Source organism: Nansenia antarctica (genome assembly GCF_963989245.1).
Source record: "Nansenia antarctica genome assembly, contig: SUPER_8_unloc_1, whole genome shotgun sequence".
Classification (NCBI taxonomy): domain Eukaryota; kingdom Metazoa; phylum Chordata; class Actinopteri; order Argentiniformes; family Microstomatidae; genus Nansenia; species Nansenia antarctica.
In genome coordinates this window covers 491,128-505,810 of record NW_027663471.1, presented here as the reverse complement: position 1 = coordinate 505,810, position 14,683 = coordinate 491,128, and the positions used below count along the sequence as shown (strand labels likewise).

General features: G+C 43.3%; 1 protein-coding gene across 1 annotated transcript; it reads right to left on the bottom strand.

Moving 5' to 3' along the window:
* Positions 1 to 11,098: 11,098 nt before the first annotated feature.
* Positions 11,099 to 11,443, bottom strand: LOC308164664 (kelch-like protein 7; the record flags this gene model as incomplete). The annotated part of the gene is made up of 1 exon (XM_080550738.1): positions 11,099 to 11,443. One exon carries the CDS (start codon positions 11,441 to 11,443, stop codon positions 11,099 to 11,101), a length of 345 nt encoding a protein of 114 aa, XP_080406864.1.
* Between the last annotated feature and the right edge of the window lie 3,240 nt (positions 11,444 to 14,683).

Here is a 14,683-nt window from a genome sequence, read left to right as displayed (position 1 = left end):
ATGAGAGATCACTGAGAGATCACAGCCATTTGTCCCATTGGGGGAAGGGTCATTTGAAGATAGGGGGGGCAGAACTGAGTACTGTATCTTATAGCTCATGGCGTTCTATAAACGCAGCACCCTCCCTGATGTTTTTGTCCAGGGGCTGTAGAGCCCGACAGCCCCAGGGATGCTGAGCAGGGTGACGGTCTGAACCCCTCCAGCCAGGGGTACTACTTCAGCTCTGGGGAGTCGCCCTGGGAGGGGCGCAGAGAGGAGGAGGACGGGGAGGACCCTGCCGACTTGATGTCAGAGACAGACCTCCGCATCGCCACCACGACGTTCCAACAGGTGAGAGACGAGACCCGTCTTGTGACGTTAAAATTATAAGGTTCTATCTATCTATCTACATTTTTGGTCAAAATTGCATTTTTACATAATCTGATCCATTAGGTGTTTATTAATGCCTGTGTGGTGTTATGTCTGTACATCTTCTTTGGTGATTGTTAAATGTTCAAGGACAACCCCATTCAATCTACAAGAAGTCTCTTTGTGGTGACAATAAAAACGTGTGCGTGTGTGTATACACGCACATTCGTGTGTGTGTGTGTGTGTGTGTGTATTCATGTATGTGTGTGTGTGTGTGTTTGTGGACACTCATGGCTGTGTGTTTCTACCCCCTCTAGATGGTGGCCATGTTCCCTGCCGTGCAGGTACGGTGTATGGCAGGTATGGTTCCTCTCGACGCCCTGCGGGGCCAGCGCCTGAGGGCCCCCACGCCCAGGGACCCTGGGGAGGTGATCGCTGTGCTGGTGGAGCATGTGGAGTCACCCAGCAACTTCTACATCCGCTTCCACGAGACCCAGGAGGCCCGCGCCCTGGAGAGCATGATGGTGGAGATGAGGTGAGGAGACGGTGCCGCTTAGACCGGGGAGGAAACATGATTGAATCAGAATCAGAAGACTTTATTGCCATGACATGTAAACATGTTAGGAATTTGGTTTGGGACAGTAGAGCGCAGTTTACGACAGGACAGGTGCAAGACAGGACAAGACAGTGCAAACCAACATCATTCAGGGGTGCAAACGTGTCACCTTTCTGCTAAATTAGCCGTTTTTATCTCAAAATAGGTCATCCATGTGAATTGTGTAGATCTGCAAAAAAAATGTTTTTTTTTGGGGGGGGGGGGGGGGGGTCTAAGTCTCATCCATGTCACATGATGCACAAGCTAGCTAATCTCCCTGTCTGCTAAACTCTGCTGCAGTTGAAATAATGTTTAGCTTCAGGGAGCTAGGTACAGTTCCAGACAGCATAGAGAACACAGTCACGGTAAACTGTTTTAGAAGTAATTCTGCAGGTGTTGAGGTCAGGGCTGCTGCTACTTACACACGCATCATTGTTAGACCACCGTTAGTGCTAGCGATATCTATTTAACACCATTAGTGCTAGCGCTATCCCCCCCCCCCCCTAAGGTTAGCCACAAAAAAATGTGTCACCTTTTTGGGCCATCACCTGTTTGCACCCCTGTATTATGTATAAACCACTTTCTCACAGATCCAGTTCAGTGTCACTCTACATGGGTAGTCATACCATTGATTAAGTTTACTTCCATAATTAAATATGCAAACACAGTCATCATCCCTATAACTATTTGGCTGATTGTGACCCCAGTACGCTGTGTTGAGAGGTGTGCCATCCACCCATTTCCAGGTCCCCTCTGTGTCTCTCTCAGTCAGACCAATCCAGACGAATTTCTTATTCAAATCAATGATAAAGTCCTGTTCCTCTCTGCTGTTGATGACCACCAGGTCTGCTCCTCTGTCTCTGCAGTCCTGTCTGCTCTCATCCCAGGTTTTAGTCTCAGTGGAGAGGAAGTAGCAATTGCAGCGAAACTTCATCCATCCTTCTGCACAACCGGTTTTCAGTTTCCTCTGAAGGTCGTCTCTCTCTTTAGTCAGGTTGTTGTTAGGGATGCTCCGATCTGGATTTTTGGGGCCGATACCGATCACCGATTTTTTTCCTCAAGATCAACCGATACCGATACCGATTTTTTCTTAAATACATAACTGTAGGCCTACTGACTGGATAGCCTACATATTTTTTGCTTTTTAGACAAAAGTTTTGATCCATTAGGCACCAAGCAAACGCAGACCCATTTTTATGGCATAGTAAAAGTCTGGCCTATCACCCAGTTAGGGCCTGAAGCCCAAGTCAGTCGATATGGCTGTATAAAAGACATCATAAACGTGGCCTTCATGGTTTACATACTGTTACGTCCTCCTATGTTTTCTGTTCAGTTATCTGTCTTCCCCAGACATTATATACAGTATATATATTTTTTTTTTTACATCGGTTTTTGCGATCGGCCATTTTTGCCGATCACCGATCGAGTCATTTGGAGTGAAATCGGCCGATTTAAATCGGTGGCCGATAAATCGGAGCATCCCTAGTTGTTGTAACTGGTCTGTAACCAGTCTGTGTGATCATTCTCATATTTGTCTGAGAGACAGGAACTGATTCAGTTCATAAGAATTACGACCATGTGACATTCAGTTTGGTGGTTTCTCTTCATAGAGCTCTCTGTTAGGGCTTTCACACCGGCAAAGAACCGTGCCGGTTCGCGTTCGGGAACCTCCGAACATTGGTGCTGTCTGGCGAACGAGCCCGCGTTCTTACCAGTGTAACCAGAACCATCAGGGGTCATACCAGTGTAACCAGAACCATCAGGGTTCATACCAGTGTAACCAGAACCATCCGCGTCATCAACGCTGGGTGATGAAGGGGTGGGATAAACAAAAATGTCACAACTAGATTGCAGCTACTTCACTGGACATGAGGATAATATCTTCCACTACAGTATCTGAAATAAACACAATTTTATATGAAACAAAACAAAAGACACTTTCTACACGCCTTCTCTTACTAACCAGCTGCTCCATTACTGGAATAGAAATGGCTTACGAAATTCGCGTTCGCGCATGTCCGCGAGCGTGTGCGTGTGTGTGTGTTTGCTGAGCATGTGAGGAAGATAGAGAGAATAATGAAACTTTTGATATTGTTTTTAATCACTAATGATTAGATTTAGATTAGATTACATTTTGTCTACTTCCTTCTTGCTGGTCTTTGCAGCCTAGAATATGACACACCCACTGACGACGTGACTGTTCTACGTTTTGGTTTGCGCTTGAGAACCACTATTTTCTGGTTCCCGCTGCGAACCAACTTTTCAGGCTCCTAACCAATTTAGTTTGGGTTTGCATGCGCCGGCCGGTTCCAGACTTGGTTCGCGAACGCGAACCGGCACGGTTCTTTGCCGGTGTGAACGCCCTATGTGTGTATTCAAGGATAATATCATAATCACAAGTCAGGAGATTCACAGTGGACGAGACGCAGGGAGACCTTCAGTGTGACTTGTAGAACACACATCAGCCCAGCAACCAGCATGTGGATTCTCCTACCTGCAAGAGACACACGCACACACCATTCTACATCACTGAATCTCATATCAATGAACAAACATAAAATGATGATTGTTAGTCACTCATATCTCTTTGAATCTGTGCTGATTCTATGTCTTTAGAGTCGTGAGATTTTAATGTGTAAATAATTAGATAAAATAATAAAGTATAAGAAAGTCCACAAGATAGCAGCAGACATTTGCACAAGTGTCTGAAGCGTTAATGTGTGCGTGTGTGTGTGTGTGTGTGTGTGTGTGTGTGTGTGTGTGTGTGTGTGTGTACGTTTATGCGTGTGCGCGGACATGCTGTGTGTGTGTGTGTGTGGACAGCATGCTGTGTGTGTGTGTGTGTGTATGGATGTGTGTGTGGACAGCATGCTGTGTGTGTGCGTGCGTGTGCGTGTGTATGCGTGTGTGTGTGTGTGTGTGCGTGTGTATGTGTGTGTTCACACCTAGACAAGTTCTCACTACAATTACCTTTTATACTGTTTTTAATATTCTTCCTCTTTTTACTCATTCCTTTCTTTTGAGGGCAAAAACCACCACAGGGTCACATTCAGTTAGCGACATGCTACATGCTGATACAGCTAGATGCAGTAAGAGACCATATATACAGTTTGGTAGAGAGGAAGTAACTCTATCAACGACATTGACACTGAACTTGAAAGGTGAATATTTAGGCCTTCCAAACATTTTTCCAAATATACCAACCATTTTAAAATGAGTCTCTACAGTATGTGCATTTTAAATCCATAAGTCTTACTCTGTTTCAGGTGTGTGTGTGTGTGTGTGTGTGTGTGTGTGTGTGTGTGTGTGTGTGTGTGTGTTTCATCAGAAAAGGGAGATCCAGAAATCACAAGCATGATTCATGATGACAGTTATTAGTTACTGACATGAGTGAGGACAGTTATTAGTTACTGACCTGAGTGAGGACAGTTATTAGTTACTGACCTGAGTGAGGACAGTTATTAGTTACTGACCTGAGTGATGAGACTCCCCTCCCCTCTGTGGAACCTGACGTTTTCCTCCTTGTCAGGGTTGGCATGGATAACCTCAGACATCTTTCCAATACTTTTTATTCTAACTTTACCTCAACTCTACTGTATAGTCTCTTTGTCTGTGTAGCTGCGTTAGCATGTGTGCCTGACTGACAGCTGAATGTGAGACTGTTGTTGCTGCCCTCAGTAGAAAAGGAAGTGTACAATGAAGATGAGGAAGTACACAGGTGTTTGTGTCTGCACTGAAACTCTGCCCCCCCCCCCTTCTTCAGGGGACTAATATTACTTTATTTTTCTTATTCAATTGGAAATTGGTTTTTTAACAATTTTGTCTTTAACTATATTATATTTATAGATTTTTTAAATACATTTTATTCCCATTCATCTATGACAGGTCTCTAATATGCAACATACTAGTTGTTGTCGTCTTTTTTTAGCTCTAGCTTTTTTCATGATGCGCGAGCTAACTAATCTTCCTGTCTGCTAAACTTTCAACAACGCTCCTGTTGAAATAACTTTTAGCTTCAGGGAACTAGGTACAGTTCCAGACAGCATAGAGAACACAGTCACAGTAAACTGTTTTAGAAGTAATTCTGCAGGTGTTGAGGTCAGGGCTGCCGCTACTTACACATGCATCATTGTTAGACCACCGTTAGTGCTAGCGATATCTATTTACCATTAGTGCTAGCGCTATTCAAAGGTTAGCCACAAAAAAAATGTCACCTTTTTGGGCCATCACCAGTTTGCACCCCTGATGTTATTAATGAAGAATTGTCTGTTTCTGGTATCCTCCAAGGAGCATTATTATGATGGCGAGAGTGGCACTGGATACCTGGCCTGGAGGATCAAAACTGTTCAGAGAAGCACTGCTAAAGACAGACGAGCTTCATTTGGAGGTAACTGTAATTATATTGTAAAAATGTATGGAACAAAACCGTTACAAGATTTTTTGCACATAATGTTTGTCCAGCCAATAATAAAATAAATAAATACAAATTCTAAAGTTGGGTCAAATCCAAGTTGCTGAAAGTGTTTTAAAATGTACATATTCGTCATCAGTATTGAGCAGGTATTTTCCCATATTGTGTAGCTTCAGCAGAAAGACCATTTGGTAACAACATTTCTGGAGGACCAACTGACAGACGAGAGTCACAATATGTACCAGAGACTGCCCTGAGCGAAGATCAGTGCAAAGAAGCAATCGCACTAATGAGACATGCAGCTGATGAGGACATGGTCAAGAAGAAGATGAAGGTGACATTTGCCTATCGCCGCAACTTGGTCCTTAATCCCCAGCAGTCAAGCGACGTACTTTCAGAATTTCCACGCTTCAGGGATGTCAAAGGCTTGGTAATTATATCATTATTTTGACAGCGTTATGACCATTATTGAGTAGTTTTGAATAGTAGATGGGTATTGTAGTGATGCATGAATAACTAGCACCTATTAACTTTGGTTGGCTGTAAAATTCTGAGATTGTCCCCCAATACCTTCACCCCAGGTTGAACAGGATTTCCTTCTGATGTTTGGAGAGGATGCATCAGGCAAGTTTCTGGAGAGGTGGACGACCACATTCAAGAAAAAGATTATCCAACAATGCAGAAAGCTCCCATCCATCAGTGAACTTGAAGAACTCCTGCTGGCTGCTGATCCTCCTGAGGATGGCACTGAAGCGGATTTTGACTTTGGTAAGCTGTAAGGATACTGACGTTGTATGGCACTCATAGACTTGTATCGACATCGGGCCCTAATTTATTGACTGCGTTTGGGTTAAGACATTGCCCGTCAATAAATGAGGGCCCATAATGTATCATGTCTAAACATATATCAACATAATACTAATTCTCATTTCTAATAAGAAAGTGCATCCAAACTTTTGACTGGTTCTGTATATTGAACAAGGACTCAAACGCACTGAAGTCTTTGGCTCAGCTATAAGGATTTGTAGTGGGAGAGCTTCTTGTGATTATATAGAAATGCTATCTTTTCTGTATTTTGTAAAAATGCTGCTGACAGTGCAAGTCAAGTGCAATTCTGTGTTGCAGGTTGGGACAGTGACCTCATCAATTTTACTGCTGTCACACCTGATTCCACCGACTGCTCAGGGTCGGAAGAGACCAGGGAAGGTGTCGGCCTCCCAAGCGGAGAAGCATCTTGTGGTCTTCAAGAAGGTTTGTGTGTATATATATTTATTATTATTATTATTTTTAAATTATTATGTTTTTTTTTTAATGATGAGAATTTTTTTTTTATTACAACCATGTAATACTAATCGTCACTCCATGTGTATTTGTCTTCTCAGACTGGGACAAGCATCCAAGAGAATCTCGATGCCATCACTACGAGCACTCAACCCTATCTCCTGGCTGTTGGCGTTAAGAAGAATGCAATCCACCAGTTCTTCATCATTCTCGACAAGAATGCCATACCTTGCAGGTCAACCTCTTCTCTTGGTGCTTTTGATTAACTATTCAAGGCACATTTTGTGTTTGGCACATCATACAACACCATGCTCCACAACATGTACCTGTTCATCCAGACCACTGTGTATAACATTGATGTTGATAAAGTCAAAGAGAGTCCTCGTGTTGCTGAAGTTAGGGCAAGGTTGCTTCATTAGTGCTTGAATTTCTCCTCCATTATGCAGTGTTTTGTTTGTTTAAGTTAACAAGTTCAAATATGCTTATTAGGCATATACGATCAGTTCACGGTTACTTGCCTGGAAGAAGTGAAATATAATATAATTAATATCATGTGTGAATAATAACTCAACACAGTAATATCCACAGTTCATGGAACACTTAGCGCCCGGTGTTTCGCCCTTTCGGCTCTACGTTGCTGTCGTATATGTTCCCATTTTGGAAACACTGAACAGTGTTTCCTCCAGGAATTTTTACAATGGTGGCGGGTGGCCGTGACCGCGCGCGTAGCGCGCGCGATTTTTCGCGTGCACGCGCATGAAACGCGCACGCGCGCTCAAAACAGTTTTTTTTTTTTTTTTTTTTTTTCTAATCACAGCCAAAACTAGAGGATGGCCCAAAAAAATAAATAATGAATATACAGAATATAAACTTGTGACTGACAGTCACATACACACACAAAGATCATCAGCTATAATATAATACGAAGTAGGCCTACATGAGCACAAAAGCGGCTAACGTTACTGATTAACTGTTTACTGTAGTGCAGAGAGATGGTAGTCGTAGGCGGCGTATCAAATGACAAAGCTAAACGTTTAATGAAGGACATGAACGATTGTCAACAACACACTCAAGCATGCCTGGATATTTGTAAGAACTCTCGCGAGATTTATCAGACTAAACCTGGATTTTCCCTTTAGCGATGTTGATGGAATACCCCCCGGATGTCACTACGGTGGCCTGTACACAATAACAATAATACCACAGTTCACATTTAGACCAATCAGGAGCCCTTGTGTCACGTCGTCAACTGAATGTCATTAATCTGATTTTGGATCAGCGGTTAGAGAGAGATGGGCGTGGATTTAGGTGCACTTTTAGTCAACATCCATTATAGCGCTGATCTAGGATCAGATATATTTTAATCAGCTAAAATGTTTTTTTTTTTTTTTTTTTTTTTTGGGAGAACTTTTTTTTTTTTTTTTTTGGAGAAATCTGAATGGTGGCGGAGGAAATTCCATCGTGGCGGCCCGCCACGATGAAATGCATGTAGAGGAAACACTGCTGAAGAACATTTTTCAAAACCCAGAACTTGCAGACATGTTCAAGCCCAGGCACATTCACAAGGAAGGTGTGTATGCAGATTTAAGAGATGCCACCTATTTGAAAGAAAGTCCCCTATTTTCTGTAGAAAAAGATGCCTTGCAGATTCAGCTGTTTTATGACGACTTCGAAACGTTTTTTGGCCAATGTCAGTGTAATGTTTTTAAAGCTTTTTAATTGTCTCTTAAAGAAATTATGTTTGGCTTCATAACGCATGCACCACATGTGCAGAATTGGGCCGATGTTCCTTATATTGCGAGGATAATGTAGCATGAAGTGATGCTTTGGTAAGAGATTGATTGAAGGAAATAACTGCTTGAAGAGTCGATGGTGGTCAATGATTAAATGTTTGAGGTATATGGTCATGCCTTCTGACAGGATTGGTGAAAATATAATGTTGACGATCTGAAGAAGCAAAAGTAGAAGATGCCAGTACTTATCATCTGTCTGTATCAAATCACCAAATAGCAAAGGCATATTGCGTAATAAGCACCAAGACTGTATGGCATTCAACCCCAAATCATTACTTCCATCAAACAACTTCACTCTTGGCGGACGATTTCGCTGTTGATTGTAACCATAGTCAAAAGCATGTATTCTACCAGCCAGTTGTTCAGCATTTAGGAAGTTGTCCTTAATGTACTGCAGAACAAATTTCACTTCAAACTGACCAACCCCCTCTAGAATATCATGCATTATGTCTACTGAAAAATGATTGGCCGTGTTGAAATACTGAAGTGAATTCAACAGACAACTGTGTTTCACACCTTATACATGAGATAGTGTAGGCAGGGGCGCCGCTAGAGATTCTGGGCCCCATGACAGAATATCATTTTGGGCCCCCCCACCACCTAAACCACCCATCAACCTAGACAACCCGGCGGGCCTTGCATGGTAGCTTGCCACCATTGGTAGGTGAATGGGTGAATGAGATGCCATTGTAAAGTGCTTTGGAATAAGGCGCTATAGAAGTCAATCCATTTAGAATTCTTTCCTATCTGAATCCTATCTATATTTCAGGATATTTTTGACTCGGAGCCTGAATGTCAACAGTTTCCAAGTCAACTCATACATGCATGCTTTGAGGATATACAAGCTCAAGGTCACTAATCTGTTGAATCACCTAAACCACCCATCATCCTAGACAACCCAGTTGAAGTTGATGAACTATTGATGCACTGCAAGAAATCCAATGATGGCCATCTTTTGTAAATGTAATGGAAAATTACAGTTAATACTTTTCAAGACACCGCGGATACCCTGTAAAAAGACAGATGATGAAAGACATAGCATGTAGCTACAGAATTACTGCAGGTAAACATCTTTCGCCACGATTGTTGTTGGGATGTAGAGGTAAGCTGATGTGGTAGTGCTACAAGGCCCTGCACACTGAGTTTTTTCAGAGGCACACTCCAAATGTAGTTACGTGAAATCTCCCAGAATGCCTTGCGAATCATCACCTATAGCCTAGGACCTGTTCACATGTGTCTGAGGGCCTTCTTGCAGCTTTCCCAATGTTCCTCAACATCTCCCATTTCTGCTAATGCTTGGAATCTGTTTCTAAGTGTAAGCCCTGCTTCCTGTCTAACCTGGTGATCCCCTAGTTTCCTGATGTTGAATTTTCTCTGGGTCCTACTTCCTTCCCCTGTCCTTGCAGCTAGTTTCAGTCTGAACTCTCCTATCAGCAGGTGGTGGTCAGAGTCGATGTCTGCTCCCCTCTTTACCCTAACATCTAGCAGCAGTTTTCGCCATTTTCTTGTTATTGCTATATGGTCGATCTGGTTTTCTGTCTTTAGATCAGGAGAGATCCATGTCGCTTTGTGTGTGGACTTGTGTGGGAATACAGTTCCTCCGATGATCAGTTCGTTGAAAGAGAAGAAAGAGGGTTCCATTCTCGTTCATTTCTCCGAGACCTTCAGTTCCCATGGCGTTCATCCAGTGCCTGTTGTCCCTTCCAACCTTGGCATTCATATCTCCCATGACTATCTGGATGTCTCTATTTGGGGTCTTCTGTACTTGCGCTTGGAGTTGTTGGTAGAACATTTCATTTTCCTCAGTTTCAGCCGAATTTGTCGGTGCATAACACTGGATGATGGTGATGTTACGACCCTTGGATAGGAACCTGGCAGTGATTATGCGCTCTGAAACTGGTTTCCAATCAAGGAGGCTTCTTGCAGCGTCTTTAGAGATAATTAAGCCCACCCCATGCATATGTGGATCCTCTTCGTTCTCCTTTCCTGAATACAGGAACCTCTCCTGTGGCGATGGTGACTTCCCCAAAGGTGTTCCATCTACACTCACTTACTCCTATTATACTAATGTTGTATCTTCTCATCTCCTTTGCTAGTTGTGCTAACTTTCCTATTTGGTATAGAGTTCTCACGTTCCAGCATCCTACTCTGGTATTGGACTTGAAGTGGAGCAGGCCTTTCCTCCCTTGGGCTTCCGTTAGGGTTTGTCCCAAGGAATTCATTTATCTCCTACTGGTAGGGCGGCAGGCCTGATTCAGGTGTGATTTCTTAGTTCTGGTTTCGGTTTCAGTAATCAGTTTTACGTCTGGGTGGGTGATTGGCCCAAGCAGCCGTTGTCAGCTGGTGGGGTTGCCACCTTACAGCCTGCTGACCTGCTGGATTTTTCGTTAGGGGTTTTCTCCCGTAGCCTTCGCCTCAATAGGCCCACAAAGCAGTGGGGCTATTTGACCCATAGCTGGGGCTATTTGGCCCATAGCTGGAGTATTTGACCCATAGCTGGGACAGGGGTGAGAGGCGCCAGGGCGTGTCCACACACCGGTGGGCCTGCGCGCCATCTCTCTGGGGGCCCCTGTACTCCGAGATCCCCCACAGATTAGCCTGGGACCGCAAGGTCCCAGTTACCGTGTGTGGCCGCGTGGAGGCCCTGCAGGAGTCTTGGCGGTGTAGAGCTTAGGTAGTGGTTATAGAGCTGAGGCTGACAGAGCAGGTCTTACCCAGACAGTTGGTGGCGTCGATCTGTTCTTTGAGGAACTCCACGCACATCTTCTTGACGGGCTCTATCTGGTACTGGTTGGCTGCGTCCAACAGGGACTGGACGTTACTGCTGTTTACTGAGATCCGTGCTGTGTAGATGAACTCCACCAGCAGCTCAATGATCTCTGGCTCAGCACTCTTCAGCTCCACCTCATGAGAGGTCGACTCCAGCATACTGGTGGTAAACATGAGGCTGAAGAAGTGGCTGGCTGCAGCGAGCACCACTCTGTGAGCAGGGAAATGTCTCCCCTGCACCACCATTGATTGATTGATTGAAAACTTTATTAGAAGATTTGCAGAAGTAGGTACATGAAAGTACATATTACATACAAGGTCATCTAAAAGGATAAAAACCCAAGAAAGCCACTGGCTTATTTCAATTGGGGTCCTTGATTCTCAATTCATCGTTACATGTAAGACAGACAAAAAAAACTAGTACTATCTACAAGATAATACAGACAAATAACTATTACTATCTACAAGATAAACATACATCCATCATGGGAAGAACAATACAACAAAACATAAGGTATGTACAGCGGGTAGGACAGGTGGGGACATACACCACAGGTGGGGGCGGGGGACAAAACACAGAGTATGTACAGTGGGTAGTTGGGGTCTTTTAATCTGATTTTTGATCTAGAGGGTCCAGTTACGGATTGCAGCCTCCTGTAAATGTTTTTTGAGAGTGGTTTTGAAGGTGGGCAGTGTTTTGCACTCCTTTAAGATTATAGGAAGGGCTTTCCACATTTTTACTGCATAGTTTGCAAACGAGTTTAACCCCTTGTTTGTGGTGCAACGCGGTTGAACGTGGTTCGTGGAGCTTCCTCTGGTGTTGTATGTGTGGACGTTGTTCACTTTTTGGAAGTATGTTGACAGGTACTTGGGTGTCTTTGTGGTGTAGCGTATCTTGAAGACCAGGCCCAGTGCAAGCTGCTGCACTCTGTCAACTACTCGTAGCCAATCCAGGCTCAAAAAATGAGCAGCGGTTAGATGTGTCCTAGGGTTGAGGCCTAGCAGAAGCCTAACCAGTTTATTTTGGGCTGTCTGGAGTCTTGTTTTATGGGCCTTTGTGGTTCTATAGTACCATGATGTTACGGCATAGTCGAAGTGACATTGAATGAGAGCTCCTGATAGGGTCCTCAGTGTGTTTTTACTGACAAGTGAGGATATCCTGTACAAGAATCTAGTTCTATGGTTCACTTTTTTGATTACTTTTGCTGCCATTTTATCTCCGGAAAGATTTGCCTCTAAGATGGAGCCCAGGTATGTAATATCCTCTTTTCTTGTGATATTAATGTTACCCACTTTTATTTTAAAATGTTCAGCCTTTCTGATTTTAGATGGGGATCCGTATAGGATGGTTTCAGTTTTACCTAGGTGTATTGATAGTTTATTGTCAGCTAGCCAGATGCAGATTCTACTCAGTTCAGTGCTTAGCGCTTTTTCCACCTGCAATATGTCCCTGTCAGAGACCAGCAGAGCCGAGTCATCCGCGAACAGGAACAAATTGCAATCACATGCTGATGACATGTCATTCACATATATTAGGAACAGTAAAGGTCCCAATATGCTTCCTTGTGGAACGCCGCACGTCACTGGGAGGGGGGGGGGCAGTGTTCCGTTCACACTAACCACCTGTTCCCTCCCCTCTAAGTAGGATTGCATCCAGCTCACCGATGTTCTATCGAACCCAATTGCTTTCAGTTTATCTAACAATATGTGGTGATCTACTGTGTCGAAGGCCTTCTGGAGGTCCAGCATGACCATGCCGCAGTACTTGCCCGAGTCCACCTCATGGTTGATGTGGTCGTTCAAATAGAGAAGGCATGTGTCAGTGGAATGGGATGTTCTGAATCCTGATTGAAATTCATACATCAGATTTTTTTCGGTAAGGTACCTATCAACCTGTTCATAAACTATTTTTTCCACAAGTTTCGAGATGGAATTAAGAATAGAAACAGGTCGGTAGTTGCCTGGGTCTAATTTGCTTCCTTTTTTATACAGTGGGGTTACCCTTGCTATTTTAAAGTCAAGGGGGACGTGTCCCTGTTTGATGGAGAGGTTTATTTATGTGGGTGATGATTGGGGTAATGGAGGCAGCTGAGTCTTTTAGAAATCTGGCTGGAATATTGTCATGGCCCGTGGCCTTTTCTGAGTGTAGAGCGCCCAGCTTTTTAAACACCTCATCGTTTGACACCATGGAGAGTTTAAAATCATCTTTGCGTACACCCAGTTTATTGTAGAACGCACGGATGTGCTCTACACCATAACGCCCTGAGTGGGGTGGTAGATTGTTAACTAATTTAGTGGCTATGGTTGTAAAGAAAGTGTTTAAGCACTTAGCCACATCCAGCTTGTCTGTAAGGAGAGAATCTCCAGATTTTATGCTGATGTTTGTAGACCTGGTTTTGAGTTTTTGACTGCAACCTAGTTGGCTATTAAGTAGCTTCCAAAGGTCACGTGGTTTGTTTAAGTTTTCTTCGATTTTGTTATCGAGGTATTCTTTCTTAGCAGATTTGGTCATGGTAATTACCTGATTGCATAGTTTGTTGCATTGTTTTTTAATTTTCTCAAAGTGGGTTTTGTGATCTTCGTTTAAGTGTTTCACTAATTTTGATTTGCATTTTTGAACTTCAGAGCATTTTAGGTCTCTGACTTTCATAGCATTTAGAATGTCCGAATTCATCCATGGTTCCGATCGGGCTTTAACCCTGGTGGTTCTCATGGGGGCTATACTGTCAATAATATTTAGGAATTTGGTTTTGAAACCTAGCCATGCCTCTTCAACCTGTGTGCATTTTAGTTCATCTAACCAGTCTTGATTCTCCAGTTTATGGTTTAAGGCCTCACTAGAATAGGATTTAAGGGATCTAGTGGTTACAGTTTTATGACCGCCAGCCTTGGGTTTATGTTTTTTACGAGTGCAAAAGATCATGTAATGATCACTTAGCCCGCATACAATAACCCCACTCTTGGAGATTTTGGACTCAACCGATGTTAGAATGAGATCTATGGTGGTTTGAGTAGAAATACACACCCTAGTGGGTTTGGTAATTTGTTGACGGAGACCGTGTAATTCAGAAAACCTAGTGAAGGATTTGAAAACGGATGCTTCATTTCTGAGCATGTCCGTGTTCAAATCCCCAATAAGAATCTTTTCCACACAGTCAACGTCATCCAAGCACCCCTCAAGAATATCATAGAAATCATTCTGATCGGGAGGTCTGTAGATAGTACCAACCAGCACCGGTTTTGCTTTGTTAAAGATAATTTCAACCCAAACAGATTCTAATTTGTCACGATTCAGGTCATACCGGGTGTTAAAGATAATATCGTTGTGAATGTACATGCAGACACCACCCCCATACCTGTTCCTGTCGTTTCTGATGACTGTGTAGTTAACTATTTCAATCTCTGGGTCATTGATTGATTCATCAAACTTGGTCTCAGAGAAGCTCAAAATGTGAACCTTGCTGTCATGGAACATTTCTCTGATTT